General features: G+C 31.4%; 1 protein-coding gene across 1 annotated transcript; it reads right to left on the bottom strand.

Moving 5' to 3' along the window:
- Window positions 1–2,279, bottom strand: LOC140989260 (transcription factor JUNGBRUNNEN 1-like). Its single transcript, XM_073458459.1, has 3 exons — window positions 1,968–2,279; window positions 1,185–1,495; window positions 1–678 (listed from the first exon to the last, which is right to left on the bottom strand). The coding sequence occupies exons 1-3, from the start codon at window positions 2,140–2,142 to the stop codon at window positions 208–210; spliced, it is 957 nt and encodes a 318-aa protein (XP_073314560.1). The 5' UTR covers window positions 2,143–2,279; the 3' UTR covers window positions 1–207.
- Window positions 2,280–13,348: the final 11,069 nt, after the last annotated feature.

The raw sequence follows: 13,348 nt of genomic DNA, 5'->3' as shown, positions 1-13,348 counted from the left end.
TGGCCCTATATGTCATGATATTTCCATCAACAATTCAAAGACAAAATTCAAGACAAGAATACACACAAACATATATGGATGAAATATGGAAAGTAAATACCAAAGCTCCTCTGTAAAAATATTTTATTCAAGTGTCAAGAAGTACCTATAGCTAATATATGAATCACACAGTACATAGCATCAATTTTATTAATACTGCATGCATGTTTACAAATAGAAGGGATGGGCAGCAGTAGAAGTAGCAGCCACAGCAGCAGCGTAGTCGACAATGGATTGAAGATCCTCCCAATTCTCAGCATGCTTTAGAAATTCATGGTTAGTGTCAGCACACATAGAGCTCGAAGACGACGGGCCCTGAGATTTCACCGAGCTCATGAAATATTGGCCTTGAAAGTACTGTTGGTTTGAATTCATACTACAATCAACAATACATGCATTGGGTTTCTTCTCAAACTGGTGCTGGAAATGATGACTGAGCACTGGTACAGAGCTGCTGAAACTAATGTTGTAGCCGATTTTATCACAGGACTCCACGCTGCATGTTTCTGAGCTTGTCTCTACTGTTGAATGACTAACGTTGTTGCTTCTGATCTTCGTAGCGACTTCTCTCCAATCTGCGGCCAGCACTTTCTTGTAAGAATTGTCGCGTTTCAGTATTCTGCATAGGGTCCAAACTTCCTGCAATTTCGTCCAAATCATATTCAATAATTAATGATTGGTCATAAAGGATGTATAAAACCATATATTATTTATCCATTTTGATTTCATGAGTTCAAACTTTAAATTACCGGGTAATGGGATACATGTACATGAGTTGAAGATATTAGGACTAATTAAATATCTGTCTTTGTTGTCTGATATCCAACAAACCCATGATCTCCAACTTATGTACGATAAAACATCTCTTAGAATGTCTTTAACTTCTGAAAAAAAATCCATGTTATAATTTTGGCTCGAACATATCTCTTCGTTAGTTGCATCAGTACTTTAATTAATAACATAATTATGATTATAATTTGTAAACTTTTTGCATCGATCGTGCTTTCTAAAACGCCAAGAATTATAGAAATGGGTCGACATGAGCATGCAAGACACAAATCACAAAAGGGTAACACGTACGTGATAATATGATTGAGCAATAGAAAATGAAGTATGAATCAAAGAAATATGATTGATATTCTTACAGCTTCTCGGGCAATGCATTTAGCATCCATAATATTCTTGGTTCCTTTGTCAGGGCCAGGCGGAAGCCGGAACTCGTGCATCATCCAATCAGTCTTGGTACCCTTTCCGGCGCTTCCCTGATAGTATACCAGGGATTTCTTTAACCCAATGCAATCGAGGCTTCCTTCTGAAGAGTATATTTGTTTATCAATACCAGTGGCTTTCCAGAACCCGGAACCTGTTATTACTCTATTGGGTCTGACGCTGTTTCTGTATTTTCTTCCTCTTTTGCAGAAGAAGTACCACTCCTTGTCCTCAACGTTATTGGATTCTGATGATTTCCAAACAAAAACGTTCAAAAAAAAAAATCTCAGACAATATATATTTGAAGACGCACGTGATCATGTTTTTGAGTTATTGATTTCATGTATAGAAATAGAAGCATAAAAAATCGTGAGTGTTTTTGGTTATTAAATACTGTAACATACTAGATAGTTTTAATTTAGATTAAGACTCAAACGCAAAATCTTAAGTTGGTTTCTGTAAATTCTTGAAAAATAATAATTGTTGCAGATCGATCGTATGACCGGAACGATCGATGTTTGGTCTGATCAAGAACATCCCTACTGGATACTGTTATCCTTATCTATTTGATCAGGAAACATGTGATTACTGTCTGGAATCATAGATACAAAGTAAGGCTTTTTTATCAGTAATATTTATGTTTGTGATTCATGCAAACACATATTTATTCCTTACAATTTCTTTTAAAAAAAAGGATAAAGCTCATATATAGTACTTACTTGGAAGATCCCATGGATCATACTTGTAGATATCAACTTGTTTTATGAGTTCGATGCGTAACGGTCTTTTTTCGACCTTTCTTCGAAGATAAAACGCCACGAGCTCTTGATCAGTCGGATGAAATCTGAACCCTGGAAGTGGAACATCATCTTCTTCTTCTTTACAAGTACTCATGGTTTACTCTATGATTTTCAAGACTCAACTTTTTCTCTTTGATTTCATGTGTGAAAATGGTTCTTTTATAAACTGGTTCACTCTTCACACATTGAAACATGAATAAAATCTACTTCTTCAACCCTTATATTTATACACACACATATATATATGCATATATAGACGTATGTAGAAGAAATTAATTAATGAGGAGTGTTTGAAAGGGTTTGCTCCATCTGCATAATTTTGTTTGGTCAAGTCACAAATATTGACTTGTCTATTATTTTCTTGGTAGCCCCATAATCTCGAGTTTTTTTTTTTTTTTTAAATTGAAGAGGTCCTCAGCCTTTAACTTATGTCGTCATCATGACACAAGTTTCTAACAAGAATGAAATTGATCGCGGGTAGACATGCTCAACGGGCTGGTTCGACCCAGAACATAATCAGAACCAGCCTATTAAGCTCCGGAACCGACCCGAAATCATTAGTGAATGTCAGGACGGGTTTTCACTTATCGAACCTGATAAAATTTTTTTAAAATAAAAAAAACCATTAGAATTTTTTTAAAAAAGTTCAGAACAGGTTGAACCGGCCCGGAACCTGTCCTTCTACTACCGATTCGGGTAGTGGATCAGATTAGTTCCGAAGTACATACCTTGGCATCAGAACCGGTTTTGGAGAGGTTCTTACCCGTGAATCCGGAACCAGTCAAAAACGAACTCTAAAACCGTTAAAGCATGAGTAATTTGGGGTGAGAAGAAAATCGACTATCTCAATATTGCTAAATTATCAAATTAATTCATCTACGAGTTTTTTCTATTAATTTTTATCGTTAGTTAGTTTTCATCTCTAAATTTAATCGGTGGAAAAATATTTAATGGTCATGAAATTTAAACAAGAACCCGTGATCGAAAACATTGAAATTTTTGTTTCCCAAAAAAATAAACATTGAAAATTTCTTTTTTGGTATACTGAGCATTGGATAAAACACTATTCAACATGCTGATGCGACGATTAATTTAGATTCGGATCTCTATAAAAAGCCGACAAGTGTCAATCATACTTTATTATATATATTTTGAAGTAAATATATAAAATCATAAAACTTTTAAAAAAAATTATATAAATTTCTTTCATCAAAATTGCTGACATCAGATGTCATCACTCCAGGTTTGAATAACATAATTATTTTTTCCTGGATTTTTCTTCGCGTGTTCAAACTCTTGAGATTAAGCTAATATAAAGTTCAAAGCTTCCGCCTCTTTTTTCCTCTCGAGACAATGCCAAAATAATGCCCCAAGTCTACGCCAATTAAAAAAATCTCCATTGTTTTTTATCAGCTTGCTTAATTGACCACAAACTGCAGTCTTTTAATATATCTCAATCATATGCTGCATAGAATTGCATATGAAAATGACAGGTTAACAAGGTAAAATTAAATAAATAGGTAGATAAAAATATGTTATTTTATCAGAAATTGTTTGGTTTGAAATATGAAACGATCAATTAAGCAAGCTGATAAAAAACAATGGAGATTTTTTTAATTTAAAATTAAATAAATAGGTAGATAAAAANACACACACTATATTATTAAGTGTGATACCCTTAGAGTAACTACCTTAGAGGACACCAAAATATTTAATTCCATAATTACTCTTCTTACAATACTAAAAATATCACCATGTCACTCCATATTTTATATAGGAAAAAATATAAACAAAACTTTCATTTTAAATCAAACAACTCTTCTAAATTGAAAATAATTTTGTGTTAATTGTTTAGTATTATTTGATCAAATTAAAAATAATAATAACACATGCAACGCGTATGCGTCTTTTACTAGTATATTATTAAGTACGAGACCTTTAGATTAACTACCTTAGAGGAAATCAAAATATTTAATTCCATAATTATCCTTTTTATTCTACTAAAATCTTGTTAAAGTCACTCCATATTTTACATAGAAAAAAATCTAAACAAAACTTCTTTTTTAAATCGAACAATTCTTCTAAATTGAAAATGATTTCGTGTTAATTGTTTAGTATTATTTGATCAAATTAAAAATAATAATAATGCATGTAACACATTTACATATTTTACTAGTATATATAAACAGTGGTAATATCTAACAAAAGCTGATGTAAGAAAGTATTACCTGTGGGCAGTCTTTTAAGAGTTTTACTTCAAATTCTCTTGAAAAAAAAAAAATTAAGTTATTTCACTATTATTCCACATGTAACAAAGAATTATTTATTAATTATTTGAAAAAAAATATATATTTTAAATAATTATTCTTATTTATCCTAAGAAATTCAATATCCATACTCAACATTATCTGATAGTTGAACCCGTGCTCTGACTTGAAGGGCGATTTTTACGCGATTGGATGAAATAAATAAAATAATTAGTGATAATGGTTTTTCAGTTTATTGAATAAATAATGCAATTCATTGAAAATTAAAGGTTTAAAGAACACACAAAAAATATTTTTTGCGTATTAATAATGGAGATTTAATTCAATTAACTATCTCCCTCGGAAAAAAAAAAAAGAAGAACACGTACGTGATTATCTTCCATCAAAAACAAAAAAAAGTAATTAAATTTACATAAATATTTACCACATATATATATAAAAAATATTTCAAATGCATGGAACATGTGCGAGCAAACATGTCTCTCTATTTCTATATTTATTGCTTCAAATTTAAAATCTTGGTGAAATATAAAAATATGAATTTTGACATTTCAACTATATATTATTCGTACAAATTCATATTTTAAAAGGATCAATGTACACTGAATAATGACCATATACCAAAATATAATGTTGAAATATCCATATTAATATAATAACAAATTATTGACTAACTATGAATCATTGCTTTAGTCAAACTCCGATTGTAGAAGTTATCAAGCTAAATTGTTGAAACTGAAAATACTGACTTGAATATCGTCTTAGTAAATTAAATATACTGTTATATTTAACTAAAATAATTATAAGTTCAAATATACATTTCTTTAGGCCTTCTAGAAGGGAAACCATAAATCAATCATACACTGATATTATATGTAATAATATTATTTATTGAGACGTAATAATTGTTTCTTCTATACGATTAAAAAATGGCAAAAACTTGTGTGAGACTGTCTCACGGGTCGTATTTCGTGAGACGGATCTCTTATTTGGGTCATCCATGAAAAAGTATTATTGTTTATGCTTAGAGTATTATTTTTTGTTGTGAATATCGGTAGGATTGTCCCGTCTCACAGATAAAGAATCGTGCGACCGTCTCACAAGAGACCTACTCTTTAAAAATTTTGAATGACATCATTATCACTAGTTAACTATAGTTTTTGATAAAATGACTAACGCTTCAAATTTTGTACTTTAATTCCATGTTTACATTTATTTAAAAAATGAAATTTCTCTATAACAAGATATGTGAAATTTTTTTTATAGTCATATATTATCTAATTATGAAGTACTATTGTTCAATTCGACACATCCGAATTGACACCTTTTAAGTATAATGATATTTTTCTATTCAAATTTAATTATTTTTCTTTTTAAGAGAATTATTATATATATATATATATATCTATATCTTGTGTTAAGCTGGCGAATCATGTATAATATAATATTGGTGGGAAGGGAGGATATAAATGTAGGAAAGAAAAAGTCAAAATCTAACTGATTTGATGATATCAAAATAGAGAGCAACATGTTTGACCACCCTTTGTTAGCGATCGTGGTAAAATCTCTGCTTATTTTAACTTTTATTTATTAATACTTTAGAGGGAAAATTATAATATTTGTTTGATATATTTATAGCTTTGTAATTTAAGTTTCCTGTGCTTATGTATTAGTTTTGTATTTTAAATTTTTCTCGATTCATATATCTTTTTTCGTTTGGGAGAATTGACGGGGCCGCAGCACGTGCACGTCGGCTTTGGATCAGAGTTACATAAGAAAATATATTATATATAAATCGGATTGAGACTAAACCAAAAATCATGAATATTATACAAATATATAGAATCAAATTGCAGATTTCCTGCTTTTGAAAAAAAGTGTGTTCTGGTTAACCTCCTATTTCTTTATTGATATTTGGAAGCTTCTGTGAAAAACTAAGTGATAATCTGCCACTGTATTATGTATGTAAATTAAGTTCGAAATGAATGTGATGCTAAAAATTTATCATTGTTGCACACCCTCTCAACCTCCACACCAGTCTATTAAGAGAATATGAAGTTGAATGATTCTAGAAGTTAAGAGTTGATCTCAAGGTTTGTCATCTAGATGATTGATTGTAGGTAAGCTGGAGTTTGTCGTCTCGGTTGACTAGGTATGCTAAGAGTGCCGGTTGGAAAAGTGTGTCATCGGATGAGTTTACACAACATGCACTATAACAAAAATGACTTTCCGCAGCGCATCATCAACAGCGTGCATTAAAAGCACGCTGTGAATAGTACTTTTAACGGCGTGCAGTAAAAGCACGCTGCGGAAAGTAATATCCGCAGCGTGCATTTATGTGTGCTGTAAATATTATATACTTTCCGCAGCGTGCTTTTAATGCGCGCCATTAATATATGTTATTAACGGCGCGCATTAAAAGCACGCTGTGGAAAGTCATATGATATACTATCCGCAGCGTGCAATAATGTGCGCTGTTAATATTCTATGCATTCACGGCGTGCAGTAAAAGCACGCCGTTGTAATGGGTGAATTTTTAAATTAGCGACGGTTTATTATGTAACGTTGCGACGGTTTTAACTACCGTCGCTATATTTAGAGACAATATAAAATAACCCGTCGCCGGTTTAATAAATAACCGTCGCTTTTAGCGACGGTTTTATTTGAACTGTCGCTAATAGTTGTAAATCGGCGACAGTTTTGCATTAAACCGTCGCTAAAAGCGACGGTTTTATTTGAACTGTCGCTAATAGTTGTAAATCGGCGACAGTTATGTTTAAACCGTCGCTAATAGCGACGGTTTAATGCAAAACTGTCGCTAATTATCGCAAATTGTCTATAAATATCCGATTTCCGTTCCACTTGCACATCACTTTACAACACTTAAACTTTTTTCTAATATGCGTTTTTAATTTTGGTTTTAGTACATTTTTTTTAAAATTTTTGGTTAATATTTTAAGTGTTATTTAAGAGATGATAGTTTTAATGGAATTTTTTTTAAAATTTATTAAATTATAAAAGTAAATTTTTTTTTTATTTTTACGCAAAATTTAGCGACGGTTTTTAAATTAACCGTCGCTAATTTGCGACGGGTAAATACAAACAATACCGTCGCTAATTTAGCAACGGTTACTACTCCGTCGCTAAGGGAACGACGGTGTTTAAATTTAGCGACGGTTACAAAACTGTCGCTACATTTAGCGACAGTTGAACGCCGTTGATAGTAGTATTAACAGCGTGCATGCGCACGCTGCGGATAAACTCGAACTTTCAACAGCTTGCAATTTCGCAGCGTGCAATGTGCGCCGCGGAAAGAGTATTTGCGCGCTGCGAAAAGCCATTTTTGTTGTAGTGATGATTGTATGAATTAAAATCTTTTAGAAGAAACCTCTCAGTAATGGAACAAGAAGAGACAGAGAGAGATTTGGTCTTCGAACTTCTAAAAACAAATATATGTGTTCATTTATCTGTTTTACACGATCAATTTTGACACCACATCTTTTATCGGTTTATATGTTTGTTATCAGTTTGATCAAAATATTCTTTGCATCTGCTCGAGTTATTTTTGTATTTTTATACAAAGTTACTCGATTGATCAATACATATCAAAAATTGTTTTATCGGTTATCAATCTAAACTTGAAGCACTTTTCAAGACTCCAAATTTTATATATTTAAATGATATTTCAAAATCAGCTCTCAAAACAAAATAGTAGGATAAAAACTCTTACTATTAGGTTAAAAAGTATAGATGTTAGCAGAGATATAATTTTATTTTCTTACATTGTGACCATGCAGAGCCCATATTAAGCGATGACTAGACATGAATGGCTTCACCTACTTGGATGTCAATCGGTTGGGTTGTATCGTACTACTAGTGTTGTCTCGTATCACTTTATAGAGATAATTTTTATTTTTATTTTATCAATTCTTGATTATGAAGATGTCTCAGCAAAAATTAATATTACTCACTAAGATATGACGTTTATCTTTTACGGCTCACTTAATCTACTAGATCATAGAGTAGCGTCACCTTTAGCGATTTGATTCATAATAGCTTTTCAAGAAATCACCTATTCTAATTATTTTCTAACTCAAATACGTATAACTTAACACAAAGAAAGAAAGGAAAAAAGAAAGGCTATATTGTAATCATCTGCATGTTTTTAAACTTCCGATATAACTTCAACCCACTGATCCTTCTAGTACTTTTAGCTGCCATTCAAAACTTTTATCACAGCTTAAAAAAATTTAATTATAAAATAACTTTAATAATTAAATACATACTCTTCTTGCTAATTCTTTATTAGGTTAGGTATTTTGTGATACGGTCTCACAAATCTTTATTCGTGAGACGAGTCAATTCTGCTCATATTAAAAAAAAATAATTTTGGTATAAAAAATAATATTTTTTCATGGATGACCCAAATAAAATATTTGTGTCATAAAATTGCTTCGTGAGACCGTCTCTAGGGGTGGTATACCGTACCGTACCGTACAGAATATCATATACCATATACCGTATCGAAAATTACGGTATAAGAAATTTCATACCGATACTGTACCGAAAATTTCGGTACATATAATTAGCATACCGATTATACCAAAATTGTACGGTATACTGAGATTTCGATACGGTATCGGTATATACCGTTTTTATACCAAAAAAAATTTACATAATTTTTATAAATTTATTGCTTTAAATATTATATATTTTAAAATTTTTGTATATTTTTTCGGTATTCCGGTATATATCGAAATTTTCAAATTGCATACCGTTATCGTACCGAAAAATTCACTATTGTTACTATACCGTACCGAAATCTTCGGTATATCAAAAATTCGATAAATTCGGTATTTTTTCGGTACGATAATCTCAATATACCGTACAATTCGATATTTTTTCTCACCCTAACCGTCTCACATGAGTTTTTATAATTAATTAATTGTTAGAGGCTCCGCAAGCATTTTGTTTCAAATATGTCTATAGATATGTTAGGACTGCCATAAATTTTTTTTTTTTTTTGGAAAGGATTTCAAATTTTATCATAAATCTTGCAACTACGAACTATATACATACAACAAATTCATTTTTTTACCAATATTAAAAACTGTAATTTTGGCCCTTTTTGTTTATTTTGTTGTGATTTCGATAATTTATATTGTCAACTTCTATTCTTAGTTATGCATTTGTAATTCGGTGTCATGTTGACATTGTGCTACATCGAAAAAAATACTAAAATTACAAAAGTAATATTCTCGAGTTCGCGTTTAGAGTGGAACCTTGCAAAATAATAAATATGAAAATTATGGTATTTTTCTTATTTTTACATATTACAAGAGTAATTATCAATTGAAAATAGATACACGGCATTTATTTGTGTTCAACCGAACGTACGAAAATACGGAAATAGTCATGTGATGCAAGAATATTATTCCTCTCGACCATGTCAAATATATTAAATGAGGTCTCAATTAATACTCATATATAAAATTTGATAAACTACGTGAGAATATATGATTTGTACTTTTATACGTATAATAAATATTATAAGTTATTTAATATAATATAATATAAAATAAAAAGACTTATATCTGGCAAACATTATTAAATTACATTAAAACCCCTGATTAGCTAGATTTTCTTCGATTCTCATCTGCCAAAATGATTACTAGCCACAGCCGTTAATAAAAGTATTACAGCTTATTATTGGGTTCATTTTAAAGCAAATATCTTTTTGTTTTCGTCTTATGTTTCCTGTTTATATTTGTTGAAATTTTATCGACTTTTTATTTATAAAAACAAATGTATATATAGGTCTATTTGGGAGGCAAAAATACTTGCAGCTACAAACAAAACAAGTCGTATTTTGGGAGCAATAAAAAATAAATAGTTGTTGATTGTTGGAAAAGACATAATTGAGTTTTTTTTTTTTAAAAAAAAATAATTTTTAGTTCGTCATTTTTAAAATAAATAAAATCATGAATTAGAAATATATAAAAATATCCTAAAAATAATGAGTTTTATAATATCTTTAAATTGTGAGAAAACGTGTGAAACTTATACTTTAGAAATTATATGAACACAAAAATATAGTTTAAGTAGTAAAATTATTAGGAAAATAAGAATATATCATTTAAAAATAATAAAAATTAAAAAAGATGTGAAATAAATAAAATAATTATGAATAAAGAATAGAGGGTGACTTTTTTTTTATTGCTTTAATGCAAACTCACGTTTGTTCCCATGTTAGAGTATGTGCCAGCTAATCAACTTGTGGTTTGAGATTGATTGACTCTGATGTAAAAACGATATTTATTTTAATAATATTTACGATTTTATCTATATACTAATGCAAGTAGCATAAATAAAGTCTTTGAATATAATAGGTACCATGAGGTCTGCCTCTCAACGTAAGACCATGAAACTCATTAGAAAATGTACCATATATTCTTAACAGGTTCCTAGTCGAATCAGCCGTTTAAAACAAGGATAAATGTTGCTTGAACTTGAGACTAATATTTACGATGTAAACAATGTATTTCATTAGTAAGGGTATGAAGATGTCCATTCATGCAGATGAGTGATCATTTGATGATTAACTGAACAACATCCTCTCAAACTATCCAAATGATTATTACTTATAGAGTGAAATGGTCTGCGGTTATGGTTGTACACCATTAGTCCTTTGACCCGGGACATTGCAGAGGCTCTACGTACTGGGATGCACTTTGATTCGTTTACCGACTCCATTGATGGTCTTCAGGTGGTCAGGTTGGGTGTAGTTTCAAAATATGTATGAGCAAATGTATTGTAGTCGGGGATTCGCCGTTTGCCTACGAATCAAGATATTTTATGTGATCTGATGAGTTAATACTGCAAGGAATCTGTAGTCAGATGAGACGTGTGCATTTTGGAAAGGTGTTTCCTCAATTGTACATACCATGTCACTATTAGTACTCAAAGATACATCACATCGTTATCGAATTCATATGCAACTCTCGATGTACCAATTATTGTTGATTTGGATATATGAGTTGAAAGGACAGTACTGTACGCTAATCATTACTTAAAGTTCTTGCAGGCACTATCACTGATACTTAAGGGATCATGGGGCGATACTACTAGACGCTCTTACCATGATCCGATGGGTGCAATAATAAATTAGTTCTGACATTGTTGATCAAGGTGTTGATAAAAAGAATGAGGCTAATTGAGGTAAACCCGAATAAGAATAAATGTTATTTTAAATCACATGGAAATGTGAACCCACATTTAGTTGTACCTCTGAACTATTGAGAGTCATACAAGTATCGGATTTTGTATTCTTGTTGAAAAGTCAAAGTTCAAGGAGTTGAATTTGGCGACTGTAGTTTGATGGAGATCAAATAGAATGCTTATAAATGAGCTTATAAGTTGATTCCATAAGATGAAAGAAATGAAAGTTAACTTAATTCATAATTGAAGGAGGAGAGTGAAACTATCTGTTTTGGTGAAGAAGTTCACAAAAATGACAGTTGTCAAATATGGACAGTGAAAATTTTGATCTTAGAAATTTTCATTTTTTATTATATGAACAAGATTTATAATCTTGGTACATCGACGTTGTCGGATCGTTGATCAGGATTATAATGATTTCACAAATATTTATTTAACGAATTTGAAATTTACGAATTAAATAATAGTACTAGTAGTAGTGAATACTAAGAATCAATAAATACACAAAAATTCATAACTGAGAATCTTGAAGTTTTCGGCCACTTCTTGAGAAAAGCAAGTCACGACCATGACTTGTTTTCACCACGCTTCTGTTGCACCGACTTCGAATTTCTGAAATTTGGGTATCATAGTCTCAACGCAGAAATTTTTTGCGATTTCTAGTGCAATCCAAACAAGGAACAAAGACTTTGTTAAAATATTGTTATTACCCTTAAGTTTTAGTGATTGACAAAATCAAAACAACATCTAACTGTTTCAGAAAACAACCGCAATTTATATTGTATAACAGAACACTTCAACCGCTTGGATTTCAACCACTTGCAGCAGCTTGAAGAATTTCAACCGTTAGAAGTTTTCCAACCGGCTACTGAAGGCTTCAACCGCTTTATTTAAAGGAGCTATTTATTGAACACTTAATGAAGAATATTCTCTGATTGACTCAGGACATTCAATGGTTTTGTAACGCAACAAGTCAACCATATCTTGCTCCAATCCCGATAAAGATCTTAATTAATGTCACTATCACAAAATGGAAAGATCGTTCAAGTATCCCATAAGTTCTGATGAAGCTTACAGTTACCACAAAAAAGATATCTAGTAGCAACTCTTCAGAGGAACGGGATTCAAAGCCGCACAAGGTTTACGTTACATTTCCTTTGCCGGCCGTTGGACTGATGTCCTATATAAATGAATAGTTGAATAATGCAAAGCAGCCATGCTAACTTTTGCATACGACATGCAAGCTTTTCAACCGTTACATTGCCACATCACTAAGCTTGCATATATAAAGATCTTGAGCGCACTAAAAGTTTCATACTTCATCGCTCATCAAGCACGCACTCATCGGAAATATATCTGATCATTCAAGGATCAACCTCGTACTACTCAAAACATATTGTTTCTTTATATCAGTAACCTTGGGTTATTTGATTTACTAAGTGGTCTGGTGAACCGATGGTTCTTAAATATCCAGAAGTGTAAAGTGATCACAAAGAGTTCCAAAATAGACAGTGTGATAAGTCATGATTGGAGTGAGCTGTAGCAACAGTTTGTAAAGCCAAAGTCTTTTAGTTAAATCCTTCCAAAAGAGAAAGAAGGGGTGATGATGGATCTTGTACTCCGCACTTTTGAGGTGCTTCGAACACAATATTCTCAATGAGCTGCAATAGCTCGTGTTCTAAGAATGTTTACACCGATGAATTAAATTTAGTTTGGTTTGAAACCAAACGAAAAACACTCGAATTAATCATTCGTTAAGAAAAACTGATATATTTTAAAAGCTATTAGCTTGTGTAAACTGATCGACTGAAATAA

The sequence above is a fragment of the Primulina huaijiensis genome, chromosome 1 (assembly GCF_012295235.1).
Source record: "Primulina huaijiensis isolate GDHJ02 chromosome 1, ASM1229523v2, whole genome shotgun sequence".
NCBI classification, from domain to species: domain Eukaryota; kingdom Viridiplantae; phylum Streptophyta; class Magnoliopsida; order Lamiales; family Gesneriaceae; genus Primulina; species Primulina huaijiensis.
The sequence above is the reverse complement of the archived record's forward strand: the minus strand, read 5'-3'. Positions and strand labels throughout refer to the sequence as shown.

Coding starts and splice junctions, on each gene's coding strand:
- LOC140989260 (XM_073458459.1), bottom strand. CDS start 2,142: ATGAGTACTTGTAAAGAAGAAGAAGATGATGTTCCACTTCCAGGGTTC. Junction 1,496..1,967: donor TGATCCATGGGATCTTCCAA/GTAAGTACTATA, acceptor GGAAATCATCAG/AATCCAATAACGTTGAGGAC. Junction 679..1,184: donor AATGCATTGCCCGAGAAGCT/GTAAGAATATCA, acceptor ACGAAATTGCAG/GAAGTTTGGACCCTATGCAG.